The following is a 26,006-nucleotide window of genomic DNA, read 5'->3' as shown; positions in this document are numbered from 1 at the left end:
ACCGTCTTCGAGGAGCGTTTGTCTCTGGACCCACAAAGCAGTGTCCCGGGCAGCCCGTGGTTCTTCACCTCACTCCCCCCGGCCGGCCCCGCCCCGGGTCCCAGAAGAGCAGCATGGTCCCAGGGAGCAGGCAGGAGGGGGGTTGCTTTCTGTTCTCTGTGTGGGTCGCTTTGCTTGTGCTGATTGAAGTTTGGCCTTTTTAAAAAACGTGGTGCTTGAGCTCGTAAGACATTTGTTAATTTTCTGGTGCAATTAATCCTAGATGGTTACAGTATCTCTTATTCTCAGGAACCTCAGGCTGACTTGAGAAATGCTTTCTTGAGATGCTATGTGGAATGTTTTGAGCTTTAATTGTGGGTGGCCTTCAGAGCCCAGAGGCGGGTCCGATGCCGTTCAGGTGTGTCACAGACCCGACGCGTATCTTTGAGAGTCTGGGTGCGGTGCCGTGTCCTGCAGAGCGTAGCACAGGGCCACAGGGAGCGACCGACTGGAAGTGACCCAGGAACTTCAGGATGACTGAGGGCTGTCCCGGCGCTGGGGTCATCGGACCTGTGCCCGCTCGGTCCCCGGCCCCTCCCGGGCCCCTCACGTGGAGAACTCGGCGGCGTCTTCAGGGCACCACCGCACGGCGGGGGCAGAGGCTCCGTGGGGCTTGCGTCATCTCTTGCGCGGCTGCGCTGCTGGTAGACAGAGTTTTTTTTTTTTTGAGTGGGCGCTGTGGAGAAGAACGAGGGACCCTCTCCCCCCCAGCTCTCCGGGTTTCCGTGTGTGCATCTGCCGTGCGGTCCTCGCCCGCGTGCCGCCGTGCTGGGGCAGTGCAGCGCTCTCCGTGGGCCTCCAGGGCCGTGCCGCTCAGGAGACGGCTGGGTTCTCCCCCTCGGAAGGCGGGGAGGGTTTGGCAGCAGGAAGTTCCCAGCTCTCGCTGAGTGTGCTGGGGTGACCCTGGGGGATGAAATCACGCTGGTTTCAGGCGTGCAGCTCTGTGACACTTGTTCTGTAGACTGGACGGTGTGTGCACCACCCGAGTCCAGTCTCCTTCCTAGACGGAACGACTTCCGGAGACGTGGCCATGGTCCGCTGAGGGTTTGGGGGTGCTGCAGCCACGCCCACGGGGGCCCCAGGGCCCGTCCGGCCTGCTGCCCTGGGGCAGTGGGCACTGCGGAGGCGTCTCAGGCCCGGCCTGACCCGGGCGCGTGGACAGAGGTTGTTGGGATACAGGTTTTCTGAAAGCACGGATGACTCGATGTCATGGTTTTGCAAGCACCAGTCAGATAAGTAGCTGAACGGAATAGAAACAGCCCAACTCTGGTCCGTGGCCTGATGGCCACGTCCGCCTGGCGCGCATCACAGCAGTCCGAGTCCCGCCCTGTTCCTGTTCTTTGAGCCGGGGAGGGTCTCCCGGGAGAGCCTCCTTGTCAGACGGGCGCCCTTTCCTCTTCCTGCTGCGTCTCCCGCCTCCTCCCCAAGGGGAGCGGGGCGGCGCTCCCTGGAGCACCCCTCGGAGGCCGAGTCGTCACCCAGCGCCTCACCGCCCAGACGGCGTGGCTCGGCGCAAACCAGCAGGAGGTGGAGGGGCAGAGGTCAGAGGGAAGGGGCGCAGGGTGCACCCTCCTCCCCTGGAGAAGTGGGGAGGGGCCGCCCCCGGTCCACGGCGTGCGTCTGCCTGCGTGCGGCGGGGACCCTGACCTCAGCGTAACCTCAGTGTCTCGTCGCACGCAGGCACGAGCTGCTGGAGGAGGCCCGGCGCCAAGGCCTGCCGTTCGCGCAGTGGGACGGACCAACGGTCGTCGTCTGGCTGGAGGTACCCCCTTCTCCCCCCCGCCGGGGCTGAGTGCGGGGTGCGTGGGCTGGGGGTACCCCTTCTCCCCACCGGGGCTGAGCGCAGGGCGTGGGGGCTGGAGGTACCCCTTCTCCCCGCCAGGGCTGAGTGCGGGGTGCGTAGGTATGTGGTCCTCACCCCACTTGGGGCCTGACCCGGCCTCGGCACTTCCCGTCCCCAGCTCTGGGTGGGCATGCCGGCCTGGTACGTGGCGGCGTGCCGGGCCAATGTCAAGAGCGGGGCCATCATGTCGGCGCTGTCGGACACGGAGATCCAGCGGGAGATCGGCATCAGCAACCCGCTGCACCGGCTGAAGCTGCGGCTGGCCATCCAGGAGATCATGTCGCTGACCAGCCCCTCGGCCCCGCCCACCTCCCGGACGGTACGTGCTGGGCACGCCCTCTGGGAGGCGCTCTGCCCCATGGCTGTGGCTTCGTGGGCTCCGTCCTGCACACCAGGGTTCCCTTGTGAAACGCCCGCCTTCCGAAGCGCGGTGCCCTGTGGTCTGTGACGGTCGGGAGGGGGGAGACGTTGCCACGTGCTGCGACGCCAGCCGGCTCGCTGCGGCGGCTCTGAGACTCCGAGGGAGGGGTTCCCGGACACGCGGAAGAGCGGTGGTCACGTTTAGACGTACGTTTTAAAAAAGTGACGGGAGAGAGCTCGGGTCGCGGCCAGTTTTTCTCTGCTGGCCGGAGCCGCCCATCGGCCGCTGCTTCCCGCTGGGGGGCTGGAGCCGCTGGGCACTCGGGGCGAAGCAGCCCCCACGCGGGCAGGCGTGGGGAGACCACGAAAGTCCCTAACGGGGGTCCCCTGGGTTGGCACGGTGGAGAGCTGACCTAAGAGGTCGCCTGCCAGGTGAGTTCAGTGCACTCGGAAGGGAGACCTCGGCCGGAGCCCGAGCCCACAGACGGGCCGTCTGCGGAGCCGGCCGGGGCCTGCCTCGGACCCCGCTGCTCCGCGTCTGCCCCACGTGCGTCTTCGGGGAGGGCCCCCGGTGCCGGCCGGCAGCCCCGCGCACTCGCCTGCTGGGCAGACGGCCCTTTCCCCGGGGCCGTGGTCCCAGAAGCTCCTCCAGTCCCCGTGCCCCGGCTCCGGTCGAGCGGCCTTCCCAGAGATGCAGGTGGCTCTAGAGCGCCTCGGTGACCGCAGCTCCTAACGGAGAGCGACGCAGAGCACCGCCCTCCCAAGGGGGCCCCTGCGTGCTGTGAGGCCCGGGCCGAGGCCTCCCCCCTTGCCCCGGGTGAGGCCGTGCAGGCCAAGAGGCCCCCCCGCTGGGCCGGCCCCCCTCCCACAGTCAGCTTCTGTCCGGGCCCTCGGGGCGCTCTGCTGGCTCAGGCCATGTCAGGGGCACCGAGCTGCTGGTCAGTGCTCAGGAGCCGAAATGCATGTCCCCCCTGTGTCGTCTGCACGCCGCAGGAGGTAAGCATGGCGGTCACACCAGCAGCGGTGGGCTCCTCTTCCCATGCCCCCGACGGCGCAGTGCCCCCGAGGTGGGGCTGCCCTCGGGGGGGGGAAGCGGGGGTCGGCGTGCCGTCCCGGTGAGGGCCTCTGCAAGGAAGGCGGCCTCCAGCGGCTGCGTCCGCGTGCCCGCGGCTCACCTGTCTGCCGCCTTTCCTCCTTGTCACTGCTGCCCTTGCCTGGGATGCGCTTGGTCGCTGGGGTCGCCCCAGACCACGGGGAATGTCTGGCTCACGCACGAGGAGATGGAGACGCTCGCAGCCACGCCGCAAACGGTCAGTCCCGCCGGCGCGCCGCCCACGGGCCTCCCCGCTCAGCCGCGCCAGGAACAGCGTTTGCATCGGCTGTTCCGGATGAGCATGCCCTTGGGCGTTAGTTAGGTGGGGGCAGTAGCAGCGTCTGTGTGTCGTCCTGTGGTAGGCTTGTCAGAGCCGGCAGACCGGCTCCCTGTAGAGTAGATGGGACTCCCTCTCCCCGAGGGGAGCCCACGCCGTGAGGGCCCCACCCCCGCACGCTCCCCCCGCGGCCGTGCGGCCACGGGACGCCTGCGCCTGCATGCGGGACGGGGCTGGGACTGTGCATGGGTCGTGCATGAGGCTTGGGCGCCGCGGCCGCCGGCACTCGGCACGTGCGTGTGCCCCCGCTCACCAGCACTAACGGTTGTGTTCTTTTGCATCCTAACCACGTAACCCAGGAGGATGAGGAGGGAAGCTGGGCTCAGGTTGGAGACTTTCTATAATCTATCCTTCACTGTATGTACAGCAGCAAAAAGAATTGGAGTATGACCACTTGTAATTTACTTTTCTTGACGTTTTTAACACCTTAACTTCTCGGAGTGTCGCCAGGGAGGTGAGGGCACCAGTCAGAGCAGAGCGCAGGGCCCGGGAGTGCCGAGGGCGCGTCTCATGGACAACTTTGACCGTCCCCGCGCTGCCCGCTCACGCACGCGGCCACCACCCGCCCCAGGGCGGGCCCCCCTTCGCACACCGTCCCGTGGCTCGGTCCCGGCCCCTGAGCTCATGTGTCCCGGGGCCGTGCTAGTTGCACGGCCTGCTGCTGCTCCGAGAACCTCGTCCTGGCCCGTTTCCGGCGCGGGCGGGGGCTCCGGGGCGCCCTCTGTCTGCGGCCGTGTTCGGTGAGCTCTCCTCCTCGGGCTGCCCAGGGAACCAGGCCTCCTCCGCCCGGCGTGTTCCTGAACACTGGGCGGCCCAGCGCCTCAGCCCGGGAAGGTCTGTCCCCACTGTCGGGGGCCGTGCTGGCGCCGTGGCTTCCCGTGGGGCCCCCGGCACCGTGTGCGACGAGCCGCCCACTTCAGCGGCGCGGCTGCCTGCACCGTGGGCAGGCTGTTTTTCCCGAGGCTCTCATCGAAGGCCTGGGGGGCAGGTCTGGGGACGCCTTGCCTGTGTGAAGGAGCGATCGTGCTAAATTTGGACCTTCCCGAGTGCAAGCTGTCGGCCGAAACACCTGCTACCCTCTCGTCAGCAGAGGAGGAGAGGGGACGCGACTCTCTGAGCCCCTGTACCCCCCACCCACCCCCACCCCCAGTCTGTGCCGCCGCTCCAGAGAGATGTCCTGTCAGCCGTCGGCCCCAGTCAGTGCGCCGTCCCGGGGCCGGGTGCGGCCCTCGGTGAGCGAGAGAGGCGCGCTCCACGGACGCTGGAGCGCCGGCCCCTTCCGCAGCGCGGACCCCCGTCAGAGTGCCGGCGTGTGCAGCAGAGCAGCCGGACCCTCGCTCTGTGCCTCGGACGCCCGAGCGGGGGAGACCCGAGCCCAGGTGCCAGGTCGGCCAGCAGGGGGTCTTGGGCCCCCGTGGGGGATGCTCGGCTTCCAGAGCAGAGGAAGGTGGAGAGGCCTCCTGGTGCCGGTGACCCCGCCGGGCGCAGCCGTGCTTCTCTGCTGGCCCCCCGCGGCCAGCTGTGGAGCGGGGGGCGGGGGTGGGCAAGTGTGAGGTGCCCTTGGCCCTGGGGGAGGAAGGCAGCCAGGTGCAGTCAGAGCCACCGATGCGCCGGTCAGTGGGCACTTCCGAGGGTGTCCGCGAGACCGCCGCTCCCCAGAGGCGCGGCCGTGGACGGGACAGCCGCGGTCCCTGCCCACACCCCCCAGTTTGCAGGGCTCGGCAGCCCGCACCGAGGCCGTGTCCCTCCGCGGCGGAAGCGCAGGCCCCGGGCTGCAGCCGTCCGCCGTCGCCCGTGGGCCTCTGACCGTGAGAGCCCTGCCACGCGCGCTGCCCAGGAGCTGGGCCGCAGCCCCGGGGACCCGGTCTCCCCGGGTCGGCCTGGCCGCCCCGGAGCTCCCGTCGCCGACCACGGAGAGGCGTGCGGAGAGGAGAGCGAGCAGACGCGCGTGGAGCGGGCTCCGCCCCCGGGGAAGTCCCCGCTGAGAAGCGCCTCTGCGTTCCGTGTCCGTCCGAGAAGGCGCAGTGCGTCGGAGAAGGCAGTGCCGGGCACTCCCGCGCCGTGGCGGCGTCCCGAGGTGTGCGCTGTGTCCCTCGGCCGCGGCTGCGTGGGGCGGCCACGGGGAGACCGCTTTTCCCTGTGCGGCTCCGGGGTCCTTGTTGGAGGGCATGCCCGACGTGGCGGTGGGCGGAGTCCTGTTTCCGCGGCTCGGCACGCACGGCTTCCTGCGCGTGAGGCCGTCTCCGAGGACCGGCACCACTGGGCGCCACTCATCTTCCTGTGTGCGCACGTGCGCCCACCTGCTCTTCTCGCCCCCGGGCGGGGCCTGCACGGGCTGTGTTCGATACGTCCCCGAGGCGCTCGTGGTCTTCCGTGGCATCGTAAGTGGCGTTTTGAAAACGTCGGTTTCCAGTTCATTTCTCGTGTTGACCTTGGGTCCTGCAGCCTGACCGAACGCAGCTCCGCGCTGCTGGCGGCGGCTCTGCAGCCTCCGGTCTGCGCTGTTGGCCAGCTGGTGGTTCCTCGCTCGCCACAGGCCCGGCCCCTGTCCCTGCAGTTTGCCAGGTGGAGCGACAGACACCCTCCTCTGCTCCCGCTCCTGGGGAGGGAGTGTGTTGGGGTGGTGACCGCCCTGCGTCCGGGGAGACCAGCCCCATCAGACAAGGTGGTCTCTGCCACTCGGAGGAGGCCGAGGCGTCCGTATAGGAAGGGCCGGTGTCGCCAGCGCCGCCCACGCCTCTGAGGTGATGCCACGCTCTCCGTCTCCTGGGCACTCGTGCGGGGAGTTGTACTGACGCTCAGGTGCCGACCCCGCGCTGAGTCCCCGAGGGAAGCTCCCCCGACCCGTCCTGTTCTCCTGGCGTTTCTCTGCCCGGCCCGCGCTCTGCAAGGAGCTGTGCGTCTGGTCTGTGCGGGGTGTCGGCCCACGGGCTCCCTGTGACACGGCACCGGGCTCGACTCCGGGACCGCGCGCGCGGCCGTGTGTGGCACGTGTGTGGCACCCCTTCCCCCTCGGGACGCTGCGGCGGCCCTGCTGGGCTTCCGCAGGGGCCTTGGCGGGGTCGCCGCGAAGCCCTTGGGGCAGAGGTGTCGTCAGCGGGGAGGTTTGCAGCCGCGGGCTCTCGCCAGAGGGGCGTGGGGCGCTGGCTGCCTCGCCTGAGTCGCTCCCGGGCGCTGGCGCAGTCTCCCCTCGCCCCCGCTCCGGGGTCCGTGGCGTCCGCCCCTCGCCCCCTTCCCTTCCTCTTCTAACAGCCGACTGCAGAGAGGGGCGGGGAGGGAGGGGAACGTGGACTGGCGGTGCCACTGCCCGACGCGCTCGTCCGCTGGCCGGCTGTTCCTGCCCAGTCCCTGCCTGGGCGGCCACCTCGTCATGGCCTTGGGGCGTCGGGATGGCGCTCTACACCGCCCCCCCTCCCGGCCCCACCCCGGCGTCCTGAGTGTCGGCACGGGCCCCCTCTCCTCTGCGTGACTCCGGGGGCGGCCGGGCGGGCGGCCGGGAAGAACCAGGTCTCGGTCTCGTGTTCAGTCTTCTTGGTTTCTGCTCCGCTGGCTTCTGCTCTTTTATTTTCTCTTCCTGCTGCTGCTCTGTGGGTTCCATTCACCCTTTTTTCAAGTTTCTTAAGGTAGAATTTTAGATTGTTGGTTTGGGGCCTTTCCTCGTAAGTGTCTAATACTGTAAATTTCCCTCATGGTACTGCTTTAGCTTTTAAATATCTTTAACAGTTTTCGAGCATTTTCAGTCATTCAGTCGAATAAATTTCCTCATTCCCCCTAGAATTTCTTCTTTGACAATTGGTTGTTGATACATTTTCACTGCTGATTTCTAACTTAATTCTTTTGCGGTCGAGGAACGTAATTTGTATGATTTCACTCTCCTCGCATGCAGAGACTGTCTGTCTGGGCGGGAGCCCCCATGCCCTTGTCGTGGTGGGGGCTCTGCCGGATGTCCGGGCGGCCAGGTGGTGGTGCCGTGGGGCTCCCACGGGCTCCCCGGGGGGTGGGGGGCATCCCCCTTCGGGCCGGGCCCTCCTGCGGGGCCCAGGCGTGCGCCCTCCTCTCAGCCCACAGATTTCTCCCTCTTCTGTCTCCTAAGGCTGCTGTGGTTCACCTTTTTAACTGGTTTTGAAGTGAACAGATAACAAGTCTTACTAAGGAAATTTAGAAAACGAAATGTTAGAACTAAAACCGGCTGGAGCTGTGTGTAGCGAGGGCTTGGGCTGGCCCCTCAAACTTGTTCATGAGCCGCGGCTGCTCCCCGGCGGGGCCCTGCGGTCGCGCACGGCCCCGGAGAGGCGGCGGGTGGGTGGTCCCGTGCTGTCCTGCTGCGGCGGGCAGGTCACATTTGCACACACAAGCGAGGCGTGGTAGGTTGTTAATCGTGTAATTCTTCTTGTGTCAGATTTCACTAACACACTGGAAGGGTAGTTAGTTGATGGGAGAGCGAACTGTTTGGAAGTTACAAAGACGGGTGTCGTCCGTGAGTTGGTTGAGCTTCGGGACTGAGTCACAGACGAGCCACCGGGTCCGGGGATGTGAGCTGCTCTCGCGACCCCTCCCGCGGCCCCCGGACTGACGACCGCCCCCCATCGTTGACCGCAGACGCTGGCCTACGGGGACATGAACCACGAGTGGATCGGCAACGAGTGGCTGCCCAGCCTGGGCCTCCCGCAGTACCGCAGCTACTTCATGGAGTGCCTGGTGGACGCGCGCATGCTGGACCACCTGACCAAGAAGGACCTGCGCGGCCAGCTCAAGATGGTGGACAGCTTCCACCGGTGCGCCCGGCCGCCGCCCCCTGCGCGGCGGGGCCTGCGGGCTGTTGCCGCGTCTGGTGGTTTCTAACGGTCGCCGTTACGTCTGTGTCACACAGAAACAGTTTCCAGTGCGGGATCATGTGCCTGCGAAGGTTGAACTACGACCGGAAGGAACTGGAGAGGAGACGGGAAGAGAGCCAGAACGAGATCAAAGGTAGCGCGCTGCGTCTCGCTGGTCCAGCGTCGCTGCTCCCGGGGGGGTCACGGCCCCCACCGTTCCCTGGTTGAAACCCAATGGGAAAGGCCCTGAGTGAAGGGGGTGTCGTTCGGGGGTGGGCGAGACGGGGCCTTTCGCATCCTCGGGCGGCCAGCGCGCTGGGGCCGACCCCTATGCCGGCCTCAGGCGTGGGCCCGCGGCTCGTCTGCTGTGCGGGGCAGGGGGGCAGGAGCCCGCCCCCCTCGCTCACCAGACCGAGGGTGCGCGCCGCGCCAGCCTCAGACCCAGGGACCGAAGCACAGAACCTAGCGGGGCCACGTGCTCTGGGCGGAGGGAGCGGCCCCTCCGCAGGGCTGCAGGGCAGCGTGGGGGAGACAGAGGCATTTCCCTGAGGGAAGTGGGCGGGGTGGGCGGGGAGGGGAGACCAGGGCTCCCCCCCATTTGGGTTCATGTGTTCGCTCCTCGTCACAGCCCCGTAGGGCGGGCCTGTGGGTGTGGTTCCCGGCCCTTCCTGAGAGCGAAGTGGGGGGTGAGAGTGGGTTCGGGGGGGGCACGGCGTGGAAGGGGCGGTCTGGCCGTGTGTGAGGTCACGTGGACCCCGAGCACAGCCGTGAGCTGGCGTTCACACTGGGCGTGTCCTGCGTCCGGAAAAGGCTTCGGAGACCAAGCGGGGGAGCCTGTCTCCCCCGTTCTCTCTGCCCACTTGCCCTGTTTGTGCGGTCGGCGAAAGCTGTCCTTGAAGGTAATGGGCGATCGCCTCTGGGTATTTTAGACGGGTTTTAGAGTGAGCTTAGTGATTTGTTGTTGTGCAGAAGACCTTCCCCCCAGATTTCTGGTATGCTGGCGAACATCCCTAAGCGTCTCTCTTTTTAAAATGGGACGAGGGAAAAGGCTTCAGGACCCCAGGGGGGGGCTCGTGTTGCCCTGAGCGTGTTGGGGCCGGCCCTGTGGGGACGGAGGAGGTCTGTCCGTGTCCTCCGTGAACCCTGTGGGCGCCCGCTGGGCGTGCAAGCCCTCGTCTCTCTGGTCAGCGTCTGCTCCAGGGAGCCGCCGCCTCCTCTGTCCTCTGGGCGTCAGACGCACACGGCAGCGCCCTTGGGCCCCTGGAGGTCGCGGGCGGAGGGGAGGCCTCCCGCGCCTGGAGGCGGCCGGTGCCCACATTGTGCAGTGCGAGGCCGGGGTCTGAAGGGCCGCCTCCGAGCGGGAGCCCTCACTCCGCGCTCCAGGATGCGTGGTGCGACGGCCCCCGGGGTCACGGTGCCGCTGTCCCCGCCCCGCAGACGTGCTCGTGTGGACCAACGACCGCGTGGTCCGCTGGGTGCTGTCCATCAGCCTGAAGGAGTACGCCAACAATCTGCTGGAGAGCGGGGTGCACGGCGCGCTCATGGCCTTGGACGAGACCTTCGACTTCAGCGTGCTGGCCCTGCTGCTGCAGATCCCCACGCAGAACACCCAGGTAACGCCCGCGGACCAGCTCCGCAGACCGCCCGCTGTCGTCAGGCCTCCCGTGCCTGCCTGGCGCGCCCTGGGGCGGCTGGGACCAGCAGGGCCGGGTGCCCGCTGTCTGCGTCGGCCCCTCTCCGGCCCCTGGGGCAGGCGTGAGAGTCTCGTGCTAACGGGACGGCGGGACCCGCGCCGCTCCCCGCGCGCACCGGCGCTGTCGGCCGGCCCTCCCGTGGGAGGGGCTGCTCCCAGGCTCCTGCGTCCCGACTCGCGGGCCCACCTCAGCATCGGGAGGGAGGGGTCCTCCTCGGCAGGAGATGGTGTGTCCCTCACCCTCGCCCGTCCGCCCCGCGCCCCTGCCCGCACTAGCCCACGCAGCGCCCTGCCCTCGGACCGCACGTCAGAGCCCCGGCCCCGAGCACACGGGGCCCCTCACAGGGCCGTCCGGGTCCCGGTCCGCAGAGTGGTGGTGACGCCTGGACGTCCCACGGGTCAGGCTGCAGCCGGGGGGTGTTCTGTGGTTGCAGGCCCGTGCCGTCCTGGAAAGAGAGTTCAACAACCTCCTGGTCCTGGGGACCGACCGGCGGCTCACTGAGGTGAGTCTGCAGCCCGACGCCGCTGGAGTCCGCCCTCCCTGTCCGCCCCTGCGTTGTCCCCGCGGGAGCCGCTGCGGGGCAGGGGTGGGGGGGGAGCGGGGCGGCTTCTCCTGTGCCGGCCGGGCTCGGGTCTTGAAATCTTTCTAGTAAATAAGCTGTTAAGGAAGTATTTTCAGTAAGACAGGTTTGTTTTTGTTTTTGTTTTTGTTTTTTATTTTTGCTGTTTAACTTTTGATGCCCCTCAAAAATGTTTTTCACAAAACATTGGCTGTGGCCCGAGAACGGAGTCCTGTCTCAGTTACGTGTTGGGGACAGCGGGCTGTCCTGTCCCCGTGCGGGGCCCTGAGCGGCGGGGCGGGGGGGGGCCGTCGCAGGAGTCCACGTGTAGAACCCGGAACGCCCACGAATCCCTGGCGCCTTGGTCCACTCCCGCACTGCTGCTCACCGCTCCCCTCGGCGTCGGCTGTGGCAAAGGGGACGTGCGTGGGAAGTGCCCACGGGCTCTGTCCCGGCACAGGGCGGCTGTGCACGGCCGGGCGGCTGCTCGTGCGGCAGTCACGCCGCCTCCTCGCGCAGGGAGGGCGGCTCTTGCCAGACGGGGAGTGAGGCGCGGTGACGGGGCGGAGGAGGGTGCCCCGCGGCAGAGCCCCCACGGGGTCCGGAGGCCACGGGGGCGTTAGGGCGTGTTGACGGACAAGCGGCCGGAAAAGCGGCCGTGAGTCTGGCCGTCAGCGAAGGGCTGGTCGCCCGACTGCCCCTTCCTGTCCTTGGTCACGCGGCCTCCCGGCCTCTGCCCCCCGGTGTCCCAGGAGGACGACAAAGCCTTCAGGAGGGCCCCTTCCTGGAGGAAGAAGTTCAGACCAAAGGACGTGCGCGGCCTGGCGGCCGGCTCGGCGGAGACGCTGCCCGCGAACTTCCGGGTCCCCTCCTCCCTGTCCTCGCCCTCCGTGCAGCCAAAGAAGATGCAGCTGGACGGTAGGTGGGCCGCGCACGCCCCGGCGGCGCCCCGTGGCACGGTCCGGAATGACCTGCTCACCGAGTTCCGAGGTGTCTGAGTGCTCTTGCATGCCTGGGCTTAAATGCCTTGAAACTAACCCTAACGTCTGTTTAGAAGAGTGTAATGACGATAGAGGGTTTTTTAAGTTCCCGTCTGGTGGAACATTCCTGTTCTCCCGAATGATGCAGCCGCACTGCACGTCCTCGGGGCACCCAGTGGCCCCGCCCTCCTGGAGCTCACACGGGTCCTCCCCCGACCGTGGCGGGGCCGCGCAGCAGCAGCACCACACCCCTCCGGGAGCTCCGCCCGGCCCCACCCCCGCTGTGACCACCCCCCCACCCCCGTGACCCCCGTGACCCCCAGGTCACTTTGTGTCGTGGACGGGGAGGGGCAGAGAGGAGCACCGCGGCAGCCCCGGCGGCCGTCCCTGCGCGGCGGCCTGGCCTGCGGCCTCGGGCAGCTTGGTGCTTCGGGGACAGCGCCGGTGGCGAGCTGGCCTCGGTTTACCCACAGGCCTCTTGGCTCTGGCCACCCCCACTCGGCGGCAGGCAGGGTCCCGCTCTGCCACTTTGGGGTGCCAGGCTGGAGCGGCGCTTCAATGGGCCACCCCGTCACGCCCCTGAGCCGCGCCTGGCCCGGCCCCTGGGGTCGCGTGCCAGCCACAAGGGACTCCGCGCCCGGGAGCAGGCTCAAGAAGGTCACAAGTGGCCCCGGTGGGGTTCTGCCGCGCGTCACGGTATCGGCCCCTCCCGTGAGCGGTTCGGAGGGTCGGCCTCACTTGTCCGCAGGAACGCAGAGAGGAGCGCGTGTCCGTGGCGCCCGTGTGGCCCCGGACGCCTGTGACGAGGGCCCACAGGGCGGCAGCGGCTTCACGCAGAAGCGGCGTCTCTGGCAGGCAGAGCTCAGGGCCGCGCGTGACGCGGGGGCGCGGCGGCTTTTCCTTAAAAAGCCACTGTTCCCTGTCGAGGGGCAGTGATGGTGCTCACCCCTCGGGAGTGTCATCTGAAACTTAGCCTTAGCCTTCCACCTGCGGTCTGCTCGTGCGGTCTGCTCGCATCGCCTCGTCCCGCCCTCCTCGCCACAGCCCCGCCCCTGCCCCCCCCTGCCCCCCGCTCAGTCGCACCGGCAGTGCTGGGAGTCACGTGGAGGGCGGCTGCAGCGTTTCCAGAGTCCCGGCCAGCGTGGTTCCATGGGTGGGAGCGCCGTCCCGTGGCTGACAGTGTGCAGGCTGGCCCCTGGCCACGGCGCACGCCCCGACCGTGGGCTCTGTCGCCCTGCGGGGTGCCCAGGGGCCAGCCGGTCAGCGCTCCTGTCGCGCCCACGTCTCTCTCTGTCTCTGTCCTCTCCCCCGTGCTGTCTGAGAGCGAGGAGGCGCTCCCGGGCAGAGACAGGGATGTGCCCACGTTCCTAGGGAAAGCTGTGGGGAGCACGTTGCGTGGAGGTGCCCTCCTGCCCCGTCTGGTGACTGGGGCGTGAGCCTGGTAAAGCGGACGCAGTCCGTGGCTTTTAAATAAAGGGGTGCGGGGTGACTGCTGCAGGCCGCCCAGGCTCCTGGGGCTGGAGGGGGCCAGGCAGTTGACCACCCCACCAGCAGCCCCAGCCGTCTCAACGTGCTTTCCAGACGCACGGCAGAGCACCGGCGAGGGGGGTGTTCCCAGTGTGCAGGACAGGTGTGGCTGGGGCCCCTGCCCCCGCCTCCCCATGCGGCCCGCAGGGAGTCCTGGGCCGCGGCTCAGCCCGTCAGTCGGGGAGTGCGCTGTCTCCCCTAGAAACTGGGACTGGGCTTCAGTCTCCCTGGATTCGCCATTGTTCTCTAGTCCTCACCCCGAAACTGCAGCCCAGGGGCCCCTTAGACTGCCCGTGGGGCCTCCCGGGGAGAGCAGGTGTGGAGGGGGGCTGGGTGGGGTCCCTCCCCCCTCCCGACCGCGCTCACGCCACCCCCGGGTCCGACGGAGCCCGTGCGTAAGGCCGAGAGGAGGGCCCAGCTGCTCTGCTCCCCAGACGGTCCCGGGGAGACCAGGCTGCCACCATGAGCAGCTGCCACTCGCAGAGATGCTCGCAGTGACGTGGTCTTACATCTTGGGGCGCCTGGTGGCCCTTTCGGAATTAGCTGGTGTGACGCCCGGGGCTGCGCGGGAGGCGAAGCGCCGTGTAGGGACGCTGTGCTTGGTGACACGGGGTGCTCTTCCTCCGGCCTGTCCAGCCCCGCTCCGAGGCGCCCCGGAGCCCTCGGCGGGTGCTGCTGTGGGTGTGCGCGCGCGTGCCCGGGCCTCGTGCGGTGGCCGTACTAACTGCATGCTGTGTTTGCACGCTCCCCCCGCGGGTGTCGCAGCAGGCAGTGTGTCGGGGACGCAGCGGCTGGACTCCGCGACGGTCAGGACCTACTCCTGCTGAGGCCCTGCGGGTGAGTAGAGCGTGGTGCCGCCCCGCGGCCGTGTGGGGCCTGGCCCGGCGGCCGGGCGGCGCTGCTGGCCTCGGTTCCTCCAGGGAGCCGAGACACGCAGACTCGCGGGCCGCTGCGCACCTGCTGCGGTGGGTGACTCCGGCGTCGTGTGCTTCCAGGCCACCGGATAGGCCCGCGTGTCCTCGATCTCCGGGGGGCAGAGCGCGCTCCCTCTTTGTCCTGGAACCGGGACTGCTGGCTCCGTTCCGCGCCTGCCGGTGCCCTCTGGGGGCGGGGGAGCGCCAGGCTGCGGTCGCGGGGCACTGGGACACGGGGGTGGGGGGTGGGCCCAGCCCGAGCCCGCTGCCCTGCCGGCCGGAGGGGCGCTGCCCCGGGCTGCCCTCCTGTCGCAGCCGGAGCAGTGGGTTGGGCTTGTCCTCTTTTTTTTTTAATTGGCGACTTTTAGACAAAACAAACTCAGTCAGGGAACACCCTCGTTGAGGCGCAGCCCTTGCTGTTCCGTGAGCCTGCTCGGGGGGGCTGTGGCGGCGGCGCCGGCAGCGGCAGCCTGCGCGCTGGGGCGGGCACCGAGGGCGCCAGGGGCGCTGCTCCCCGCAGGTGGGCGGGCGGGCGGGCTCACGGGCTCCCTGCTCTCTTCCAGTGTACCCGCACTACTTCTACCGGTGACGCCGGGACGGCCCCCGGGCTCCGCGGACCTGCAGCCTGCTCACACTCGTTACATGGACCCTGAGATATTTTATTACAGAGTTTTTAACTAGTGAGAAATTCACGGCTCCCCTAAAGAAAATATTTTAGAATTTAATGTTTCTTATATTTATGTAAACTTATGCCTTCATTTATATAGTTACTTACTTTTTCATGTATATCCAGGCTATAAATATCCTTTCAGATCAATCCATGTTCCTACGTCTAATTTTAGTCTTTCCGATGAATGTACTGTAATGCTTGTATGTATAAATCCTATGGACAAATATAGGGCTTTTGTAAATTATGCATTTACTGTAATTATTATTGTGTAATTTTTTAATAATAAACCGCGCCGGAGCGAAGGGTTTCACCGCGCTTGTAAAGTCACCCCGACCCAGTGCTTCGTCCTTTGGGAGCGCAGCCTCGCTGCCCAGCTGTCACCCTGAGGCGCGCAGCCCTGGTCTCCGGCAGCCCCAGCGAGCTGTGCTCCGAGATTGACCTCACGGTCCTCTGTCCGTCGGGGGTGCTCTCCCCGCAGCGAGACCACACCTCGTGCCAGAGACCAGCTTCCCTTCTGGACTGTGGACACGTCACCAGGACACCGGGCCCAACCCCAGGCCCGGCCCGCTGCCCCGCGGCCCGTCTCTGCAGCCCAGCGGGGCCCGTGGCGGGGCCCGGCTGAAGCCGCGAGCCGGGGCGGCGCTCAGCCAGAGGACAAGCAGCAGGCAGGGGAGCCTGCGGCCTCCACGCTCCCCCGAGACCCCCGCGCGAGGACCAGCCCCGGAGGGACGCGTGGTCAGCGCAGCGGCCTCGGGGCGCGGAGAGGACTCACGAGATCCTGAGAAAAATAAAGGCCTTACTTTTCTTACATCATCTTTTTACATGTGTTTGCAAACGTGTTCAAGGACGGACCCAGTCGTGTGTTTTTAGATTCTGTGATGCAGCCGTCTCGGGCGGTCCGAGCGGCCAGGGGCACTTTCCTTTCTGCGTGCTGAGTCGGACGGCCGGCAGGGCGGCATGCAGCCAGCGGCGCCTTCGTCCCCACGCAGCCACGGCGGGGACAGACGGACACGTGCCTTCACAAGCACGTCCCGCTGCCGGGGCTTGTGCGATTCACCGCCACCTCTGTTTTTCTGTGACCTTTTGTGAACTCCTGATTCTGTAACCAAGCGTGTACAGCCTACTTTCGAACCCTTTTTATCACAGTGTTATTTATTGCTGTCTCTCAATAAAGTGCTCAGGAGTTTCCCACTGCCATTCAACGGCCACAGCCAGCTGTCACCGGGCCTCGGGTGGCCACCCGCTCCAGGCTGGTGCTGGCGCCGATGCACAGACGCCCTGTCCCCAGGAGGAGACCTCTCGACGGAAGCCAGTTGACGGGATAAGAAAGGCGGAGGGTGGAGGTAGTGTCAGTGTCGCCCACAGGAAGGCCCGGTGGTCCCTGCCCCCGGCTCTGGAGGCCCAGAGGTGGTCCCTTCGGTCCTAGCGGGAGCCTGGCCCCGAACAGGCCCCCGTCCACAGATAGGCAGCTCTCGGTGGCCGAGAAGACTTGGGAGGGAGTGTCTGTGCGTTCTTCTTCGCTCCCCCTACACGATCCCCGCGTGGCACCTGGGCTGCGTCCTTCCCAATGTGTGGCCTCAGGAACCAGGGAGCCTGCTGCCCTGACGGCGCAAAGCGGTTCCCGAGGCCCGCGCCCATGCAGCGTGGCAGCGGGGAGGGAGCACCCCCCACGGCAGGGCTGTAGGCTGGCTCTGGGTGGGGCGCCCAGCACCGTGGGTGGCAGGGTGGGCGGTGCAGAGGCTCCTGATGCTTTAGCGGACTGGGCAGTGAGTCCCCTCCTCCCCAGCGCATCTTCGGGTCTGGGGATGCACAGAGCTGGTGGCTGACATTCTCTCCCCCCGGGGCTGTGTCGGGTGGGCGCTGCTCTGGTCGCCTGGGTTCCACGTTCCCATCTGTCCCCCCAGAGCTGCCAGACTCCCCTACCCAATGACGTGGGTCTGCTTTACGTACTGACACATTCTGGCTGTTTCTGCTGGGGCTCAGCCCCAAGTGAACCAAGTGCTTTCCTCTCTGGCCCCCGTGCTTGCCCGGCTTCCGGTCCAACGTAGGGCGCCTCCCGTGGGGCATCTCCCAGTCTCGGGACCAGGGCAGGGGTGAGACTGATAGCCACGAGTGCTTTCGGCCTCGTGCCCTGGCGCTTGGCTTTGCCTCACCAACGCCAGGCCAGCCTGGGGTGTCCCATGGCTTCCGGAAACAAACATGCCATCAAACATGCCCTCATTGCATCACTACCATGCAGGCGCCTCCTTAAAACTTGATTTCGTGATTCCGCTTACACTTTTAAAAAGTCCATTGAGAAAAACCCAAAGTCCGGGGCCTGCAGGGAGTGGGACGGGGACAGCCCTCGAGCTGGTGCAGTGACGCTGGGGTCGCCCCTCCTGCCGTGAAAGTCCTTGTTCAGGCTCCTCAGTCACAGGGCTGCTGTCCTAAGGGTTCTCAGCTCTAGCTTCTCATCGTCCCTCTTAGGGAAATTGTGGGGTTCGGGTCCTGTTCTTTGGCCCCTGCTCCCTAAATCCTGTCCTCGTCCAGGGATAGGCCAAGCCTGGGTCCCCATGTCCTTGGCAGACAGGAGGGCAGAGGCCTGCCTGCAACTGTTGCTGTTGTTGGGACTACCAACACGTGGGTGTCTCAGACCCGTGTTTCCCTAGCTGAACTCGGTGAGACTGAGCAGCCGGTGACTTTGCTCTGTTGTGTCCTTGACCCTGTGCACCGCTGCAAGGCCAGTTGTCAGCACGCCTGGGCCCGCCCGCTGCAGTCGCATGCTGCCATGGAGAGAAGGTAGGGTCGGCACCCCCTGCAGCTCTGGGGAGGGGCTGTCCGTGTCTTTCTCCAGCTTCAGATGGTGGCTCCGTGCCTGCAGTCTGTGCCCCTGTCTTCGTGGGGTCTGTCTGTGTGTCTTGTCTTTTGTCTCGTACAAGAGCACCTGGCATCGGTCCACCCAGGCCATCCGGGACAGTCGCATCTCAATGTCTTTAATTGCATCTGCAAAGACCCCCTTTCCAAATAAAGTCACATCCCCGGTTCCACGGATTTGGACGGGGACATCTTTGTGGGGTCAGCGTTCAGGCCACTGCACTGTCACGCTCTTCTTCTGGAGACGCCAGGACGGGTAGAAGAGGTGCTGTCTCCAAGGGACCCACCCTCTCCTGGGAGGAGGACACCCAATGTCACCCGAAGGGCACTGAGCCCAGGACAGGGAGGCAACCAACGAGTTCTCGCACCAGGCGTGGCCCGGGCCTGTCTGCAGTGCCGCCGTGGGGTGGGGCAGAGGGCGACCCAGGGGAAAGCGGAGGATGCTTTAAAGTGAAGTGCCCCTTGGCGGGCAACAGGCTTGGCTTTGGGGACAGTTGGTCACACGTGAGTGTGCAGAGCATCACTGGCTGGCGGTATCCGTGCGGGGCTTCTGGGCTAGGAAGCAACCTCACAATCACTCAGTGAACACCCAGCCCTTTGAGGGCCGCGGAGACGGGTGAGACAGGAAGCTGATTCTGCCCAGCGAGGCTGCCCTAGGAATGTCCTCTGTGCCCCCAAACTGCGCTGGAGGCCGCGGGGCAGCGGGGAGCACTGGCTCTGCGGAGGCCTGCGCCCCAGCCTGGGGGTTGAGGGCTTTGTTCCTGCGCGGTGGACAGCGCGTCCGCCATGAAGAGTGGCCGGCGTCGGGCGCACTGGGGCGAGTCCGCCCCCGTGCACGGGCGCCCGCCAGATACACGGTCTGGCCCTTGGTCGTCTGCAGCCGACGGAACACAGTCCTTTACTCTCCACGAGGGACAGTTGGCAGCCGTGACTTCCCTGCTTAACGTCCTTGTCCTCGGGTAAGACAAAATGTTCTCGTTAATTAAAAACAATGTGTTTAATGGAAAAATAAAATAATGTAAATAAATTATGTTTTTAGTTCATTGAAATCGCTGTAACTGGAATTGCAGCCTGGCATGCCCGATACGGCTGAAGGACGCCATCGTGGATCCGCCAATAGAGTGGCGACGCGCGCACCGCGTGACGTGAGACGCCAGGGCCCCGCCCTGCGCCTGCGGGGCGGGGCGGGGCGGGGCCTCCCGGCGGGGCGGGACCTCCCGGCGGGGCGGGGCCTCCCCCGTCCACCCAGGGCAGTTTTCCCGGTTCTCTCTGCTTGGCTTCCTGATGATGTCAATCACGCTGATTGTGGCCTCTCCGTTCCTCCGCTTCGGCCACAGCCTGCAGGCTTCTCCGCAGCGGACAGTTTTAGCACTCCTGCCCCTCCGTCTCCCTCTCCGGTCCTCCCAGCAGGGAAGTCAACGTTGTCAGTTAAATAAACCCACGTCCGCCGCTTCCCGGGGAAGGCCGTGGACAGTGCGTTGATGGGCCGAGGCGACCACTATGGCCACAACAGAAAGGGCATGCACATGGGGAACTGTGAAACAAAGCCACCTCGGGGATTTGCTTTGCCTTTCTTGTTTTTATCCCCACCCGAGGTCGTGCTCATTGATTTTAGAGAGAGGGGAAGGGGGACAGAGAGAGGGGAAGAGAAACATCGATATGAGAGAAACATCCATTGGTTGCCTCTCGCATGCGCCGGGATGGGGGACCAAACCCGCAACCAAGGCTTGTGCCCTGATCGGGACTCGAACCCGCGACCTTTTGGGTTATGGGACAACACTCTAACCAACTGAACCACAATGGCCAGGGCTGGGATTTGCTTTAAAGTAACCGGTTGGGCCCAGGCTGGTGTGGCTCCGTGGACCGAGTGCTGGCCTGCAAACCAAAGGGCACAGGCCTGGGCCTTGGGTTGTCCCCGCTGGGGGGCGTGTGACAGGCAACCACACACTGACGTTTCTCTCCCTCTCTTTCTCCCTCCCTTCCCCTCTCCCTAAAAATAAATAAAAAAAGAAAAAGAAAAAGCCACTGGGTCCGCCGTGCTCTGTTACAGGAGCCTGACCTGCCCACGTACCGGAGGCAAGGCCACGGCTCATTCGGCCACAACAAAGCACCGCCACGTTCATTTCTTCATAGTCCCGGAGGCTGGACCTTCCAAGGTCAAGGCTCGGACAGGGCCAGGTCCTCCTGAGGCCGCTGCTCCTGGCTCGCAGATGGCCGTCTTCTCCCTCGTGTATCCTCATGTGTCCTCACGTGCCCTTTATTCTGTCCGGACACACCCCTGCCGCTCTTCCTCTTCTCACAAGGACGCCCAGTGCTGTCGGACCAGGGCCCACCCTCACAACCCGACTTTGCCCTGATGACCTCTGCGAAGGCCTCGGCTCCACACGCAGACGCATTCTGAGACAGTGCATGACCCGGGCCATTACCATGAGACAGTGCATGACCGGGGCCGTTACCATAACGACCCGCGACAAGCTGTTGGAAACGCTGTCCACCGCATTGCAGGCTGACGGTTACTTTCCCTCGTCACATCAGTGACACTGGTCCATTGTCTTCTGGTGGCCTGTGGGCAGAGGGCAGGTCTGCAGCTAATTGTAGCTAATTGTCCTTCTTTTTTTTTTTCTCTCAGTTCAAGTTTAATGGGAACCACACAAAAAATGGCAATGCCCCGCGACTGTGCAGGTCAGCGGCCTGCTTCGTACGTTCAGGTCATTTCCTCCAGAAGAAGAAAGGCTGGCCCCCCCAGACCCTGCAGCAAAGGCCTGTTTGGTCCCAGACCCCATCCGGCCTAAATCTAAGGTCTTGTGCTTTAAGCGTGACAATAGTAAAAGACAGGCTTTGTTCTCATGGCCGCACACTGTCTCCATGACCCTCTAATGGCCCGGTGCTCACTTCTGCTCGGAGAAAATATCCCTTGCTCTTCTGGGCGTCGGGCTCGGTGGTCCCATGGCCAGGTCCTCTGCCAGCTGGGCATGCTTCCCCGTGTTTGTCAGGAACTGGAAAGCCGGAACTCGTCTCCAAGCCTCACCGTCCACAGAGTGGCCAACGAGAGGGTGGTTTACCGTGATCTGGCGAAGGATACCCTTTTCATCAGCGATAAAGAGGCCCCTGAATGAGATGCCTTCGTCAGCCTTGAAGACCCCCTAGTCCTGGGCAATGGGGCCCTGGGGTCTGACACGGAGGGAATGTTTGTGGGTCCCAGTCCTCCTTGTTTCCTGGGTGTGCTGACCCGTGCCAGGTGCCGGAAGTGCATATCCACAGCAGCACCACCCACTGGGCAGTGGAGTTTCTTAAATTCTCCCACCCTGTCCCTGAAAGCAGGGACCTCCGTGGGCGCACCAAGGTCGAGTCAGGAGGGTAGGAGAGGAACACCACCTATTTTCCTCTGCAGTCAGGGAGGCTGCTGTCTTTGAATGGACCGTCTGGCATCACAGCTGGAGCTCTGAAGGTGGGGGCAGGGTGCCCGATGTCAGCGTTTCCTGAAGACAGCTCGCTGTCGGCGGCACCGAGACGCAAACACCGCAAGAAGCAGGTCAGGAAGGAGACTCACGAAGCCTAACTGTCCTTTCGAAAACCATCTGTCTTTTCCTGCTGGGGGCTTATTGTTTTAATATACTTTATTGATTATGCTATTACAGTTGTTCCACTTCCCCCCTTCACTCCCCTCCACCCTGCATGCCCCCTCCCACCCACATTCCCTTCCCTTAGTTCATGTCCATGGGTCGTACATATAAGTTCTTTGGCTTCTACATTTCCTATACTATTCTTACCTCCCCCTGTCTATTTTCTGCCTACCATCTGTGCTACTTGTTCTCTGTACCTTTTCCCCCTCTCTCCTCCTCCCTCTCCCCTGCTGATAACCCTCCATGTGATCTCCATTTCTGTGGTTCTGTTCCTGTTCTAGTTGTTTGCTTAGTTTGATACTGTTTTTGTTTTAGGTGTGGTTGTTAATAATTGTGAGTGTGCTGTCATTTTACTGTTCATATTTTTTATCTTCTTTTTCTTAGATAAATCCCTTTAACACTTCATACAGTAAGGGCTTGGTGATAATGAACTCCTTTAACTTGACCTTATCTGAGAAGCGCTTTACCTGCCTTTCCATTCTAAATGAAAGCTTTGCTGGATAGAGCAATCTTGGATGTAGGCCCTTGCCTTTCATGACTTGGAATACTTCTTTTCAGCCCCTTCTTGCCTGTAAGGTCTCTTTTGAGAAATCAGCTGACAGTCTGACGGGAACTCCTTTGTAGGTAACTCTCTCCTTTTCTCTTGCTGCTTCTAGGATTCGCTCCTTCATTTTAATCTTGGGTAATGTGATTATGATGTGCCTTGGTGTGTTCCTCCTTGGGTCCAAATTCCTTGGGACTCTCTGAGCTTCCTGGACTTCCCAGAAGTCTATTTCCTTTGCCAGATTGGGGAAGTTCTTCTTTATTATTTGTTCAAATAACTTTTCCACTTGTTGCTCTTCCTCTTCTCCTTCTGGCACCCCTATGATTCGGATGTTGGAACATTTCAAGTTGTCCTGGAGGTTCTTAAGCCTCACATTTTTTTGAATTCTTGTTTCTTCATTCTGTTCTGGTTGGATGTTTCTTTCTTCCTTCTGGTCCACACTGTTATTTTGAGTCCCAGTTTCCTTCCCATCACTGTTAGTTCCCTGTACATTTTCCTTTATTTCACTTAGTGTAGCCTTCACTTTTTCATCTAATTTGGGAGCACATTCAACCAGTTCTGTGAGCAGCCTGATTACTAGTGTTCTGAACTCTGCATCTGATAGGTTAGCTATCTCTTCATTGCTTAGTTGTATTTTTTCTGGAGCTTTGATCTGTTCTTTCGTTTGGGCCATTTTGTTTGTCTTGATGCGCCTGTTATGTATGAGGGGTGGAGCCTTAGGTGTCCCCTCGGTAGGGGCAACCCACGTTGGTTCGTTGTGACGCAGTCAGGATGAGTGTGTCTTCTTGAACTCCACGGTTGTTGGACCTCCATACAGTTCGATTTTCTGTCAGTTCTGGCTGTGTTTTGTTTTTAAATTGTTGCTGTCCTTCTTTTGGTTGTGCGAGGAGGCACAATGTGTCTACCTACGCCTCCATCTCCGCTGGAAGTCTCAGTGGCTTATCTATTTACTTTTAGAGAAAGGGAGAGGAAGGGAGAGAAACATTGATGTGCGAGAGATACATAGATTGGTTGCCTCCTCTACACCCCCAACTGGGGACCTGGCCCACCACCCAGGCCTGTGCTCTGACTGGGAATCGAACTGGTGATCTTTTGGTTTGCAGGGAGGCACTCAATCCACTGGGCCACACCAGCCCGGGCATGGTTCTGGCAGGTCTTATGGCTCCTCGCTCCTTGCGAGTTTGCAGTGTCACTGGAATGTTTCCAGGTGCATTTTCGACCTCATTTGTCGTTCTGGGGGGAGGGGAGCACGTGCGGTCTGCACGCTGCCGTCTGCCCCTGACCGTTGGAACTTCTCCTCCTTCGTGGCCGCGGGCCTGGTGTCTGCCCTCCCGTTCATCTCTGTTCTTGGAAGTCCAGATGGGGCTCTCAGCTGGTCTTCCACGTGACGTACAGGCTCTGTCCAATTTGGGGTTTTTTTTATTGCTTCGAATCTGTTTCTGACTCTGCGCTGTCCCCTGGCAACAGCTTGCAAATCACCCATGTGCTCCTTAAGAAAGTTCCTCCTTAAAACCATGTACATCGAGAGTGGACCTCATCTGTGGTTTACCATTTCAATAACTACATTTTTCTTTTTGTAAATGTTTTATTTTTTACTTTAGAGAGTGGGACGGGAGGGAGAAGGAGAGGGAGAGAAACATAAGTGTGAGAAAGATCGATTCGTTACCTCTCGCACACCCCCAACTGGGGACCTGGCCCGCAACCCAGGGATGTGCCCTGACTGGGAATCGAACTGGCAACCTTTCAGTTTTCAGGCTGGAGCTCAATCTGCTGAGCCTCGCCAGCCAGGGCAATAACCACATTTTTCGTATTGTATTAGCTCGGGCTGCCGCAATGCAGTACCATGGACAAGGCGGCTTAAACAACAAGGATTTATTTCTCACGGTCTGGAGGGAGAGAGGGATCTCAGACCAAGGGGCTGGCCAACCTGGCTCCCTCCTGAGGGCTATTCTGGCTGCGGACCGCTGCCTTCTTGCCGCGCTGGCCCCTGGAGGGGGGGGGCACCAGCTCCCCCGTGTTTCCACAAGGTTACAAATCCCAGCAGCAAGGCCCCGCCCTCCTGACCTCACCTGAACCTGATCACCACTCAGAGGCCCCGCCCCCCAAACTCTGGCACTAGAGCTTCAACAAATGAATGGGGGGGGGGCGGGGTGTCACATAATTCAGCCCAAAGCACACGTGTGAGATTAAAAAAAAATTCATGTCTGGTTTTGTTCATTTTGGACCTTAGTTTATAAAGGTTCCTTGTCAAAACATACAAGGATTTTACAATCATACTCCTATTGTCGTCCTGCAATATAAAAGTCAACTTTCATAAATCGTGTTCTCACTCTCCAGGGTATTGGCTTTTTAACTTAATATCAATTTTTAAAATTTGCTTTGGGATTGGAGACTCCTTTGAAGGGGGAAGTACCCGTTTTGCTCTCTCCTGTCCTCCATCTGGCGCAGGTGGCCAGGTGCTTGCCTGCGTGGGTCTTCCAATCTCTGCGAGCTCACGTCCCATTGGGCCGAGTCAGAGCATGTGCCCACCCCTGAGCCAATCAGCGCTAGAGGAATGCAGTGTGCTGATTGGCTGAGGCTCCGGGTTTCGCCTTGGGGTCTGAGGTGAGGCTCTTGCAAAGGTAGGACTGGAGGTGGGGGATGGGGAGGTGGGGCACCAGGGGGCGGGACTGAGTGAAGGCAGGTGCTCGGAATGACTGACCCCAGGCCACACGTGTGGGTCAGGGCTGGGGTCCTGCCCACTTGCTATGTGGCTTCGGGAGGGGCGCCCAGCCTCTCTGATCGACTCCGTCTGCACTTAGGTACAAGGGCGACACCTTGCGGGGCTGCCTGCCTCGTGGGCTTTCTCCTCCTGTCAGCGCCAAGGACGGGCCAGCCCTTGTTGGGCCCTGCTGCGTGCCAGGCCCTGGGCTACTCCAGCCACACGCGGCCCCCCAGGATGCGGGTGCTGGCTGCACGGAGGGGAAGACCGAAGCAGGGGAGGGCGCTGCGGCTGTCGACTGTCACACACCTCTTAGGCGGTGGCTGGGGTTTGCCGTCAGGGCCTCCGCCTTCAGGGCCTCTGCAAACCCGGCACCTTGTTCCTGTCCCCAGCGGTGCCTGAAGGCTCCTATGGGAGGTGACGTGGAAAGGGAGGCTTCCTTGGTCCACGGAGCAGCCAGCTCGGTGACAGCGCACGCCACCGCTGTCTGCAGCCACGACGAATGCGACCTGTTCCCGGTGCACACTCCAGCCCCCCCCCATCTCCGTGTCTTGCATGTGGACCCCTGCCCTGCCTCCTGTCCTTGTCCCACTGGGCTCAGCGCCCCAGCTGGAAAGCCTGCTCTCCAGCAGGACTTCTGGGACCTCACCCGAAGGTGCCACAGGCCCCTCCAAGGGACCATGCCCCAAACTCTACTCTAACTCTCTCCCCTCCATCTGAGTGCCACCCCCAGGCCCTTGTCTGCGCATCTGCTCAGATGCTGGGACCATCCTTTTGGGAGGGAACATGTCAGACTTTAGGATGGTAAGTGATTTCTGGACACTCTTGCCACAGAACCCTGGGCCTCTGGTAATCAGCAGCCCCCCTTGGAGGTGTGCTTTTGTTTCTGCCTGGACTGATGCATACCTCCGTGGAGGTGCCAGTTAACCTACAGCAGACAGATGGCAATGCAGAGAACTGGAGTCCCGGGAGATGTAAATCAGTTGTGTCCAGTGCAATGCGATTGGCTCTCGCCCTATGGGCAGACCAGTTTTTGCAAATTTGCTTCAGCATTCCTTGACTTCTCCTTTGAATGAGTTGTAACACCTTATTGCTGCATTCATTAAGTTAAACAAATTTTTGACGTGTGTTCATTTTATATTTGTATGAAAATCGTGACTTTATCTTAAAAATAATGATCCTTTGACACCTGACATCTTCCCCACCCCAAAGCCCAGTCCATTCGTTCAAAAAATTTTTTTGTTTAAAGATTATATTTATTTATTTTTTTAAAGAGAGGGGAAGGGAGGGAGAAAGAGAGGAAGAGAAACATCAATGTGTGGTTGCCTCTCCAGCGCCCCCTACTGGGGACCCAGCCTGCAACCCAGGCATGTGCCCTGACCGGGAATCAAACTGTCGACCCTTTGGTCTGCAGGCCAGCACTCAATCCACTGAGCCACACCAGCCAGGGCTAAA

At 62.8% G+C, this 26,006-nt stretch overlaps 1 protein-coding gene across 9 annotated transcripts in view; it reads left to right on the top strand.

Annotated features, from left to right (window-relative positions):
* Nucleotides 1-15,638, top strand: part of PPFIA1 (PTPRF interacting protein alpha 1) — a 56,242-nt gene extending 40,604 nt beyond the window's left edge. For 2 of the 9 annotated variants that reach the window (XM_045854929.1, XM_045854922.1), the window contains 10 exons: nt 1,720-1,801; nt 2,001-2,201; nt 3,490-3,552; nt 8,272-8,447; nt 8,543-8,640; nt 9,924-10,099; nt 10,614-10,682; nt 11,492-11,657; nt 14,015-14,083; nt 14,724-15,638. In XM_045854929.1, coding sequence (XP_045710885.1) covers nt 1,720-1,801; nt 2,001-2,201; nt 3,490-3,552; nt 8,272-8,447; nt 8,543-8,640; nt 9,924-10,099; nt 10,614-10,682; nt 11,492-11,657; nt 14,015-14,073 — 1,090 coding nt within the window. In that variant the 3' untranslated portion in view covers nt 14,074-14,083; nt 14,724-15,638. Of the gene's footprint in view, nt 1-1,719; nt 1,802-2,000; nt 2,202-3,489; nt 3,553-8,271; nt 8,448-8,542; nt 8,641-9,923; nt 10,100-10,613; nt 10,683-11,491; nt 11,658-14,011; nt 14,084-14,723 lie in introns of all 9 variants that reach the window. The other 7 variants (XM_045854925.1, XM_045854921.1, XM_045854926.1 and 4 more) reach the window with 5 other exon arrangements.
* Nucleotides 15,639-26,006: the final 10,368 nt, after the last annotated feature.

The sequence above is a fragment of the Phyllostomus hastatus genome, unplaced genomic scaffold (genome assembly GCF_019186645.2).
Source record: "Phyllostomus hastatus isolate PE091 unplaced genomic scaffold, TTU_PhHast_1.1 phas_scaffold_11, whole genome shotgun sequence".
Taxonomy (NCBI): Eukaryota; Metazoa; Chordata; class Mammalia; order Chiroptera; family Phyllostomidae; genus Phyllostomus; species Phyllostomus hastatus.
The sequence above is the reverse complement of the archived record's forward strand: the minus strand, read 5'-3'. Positions and strand labels throughout refer to the sequence as shown.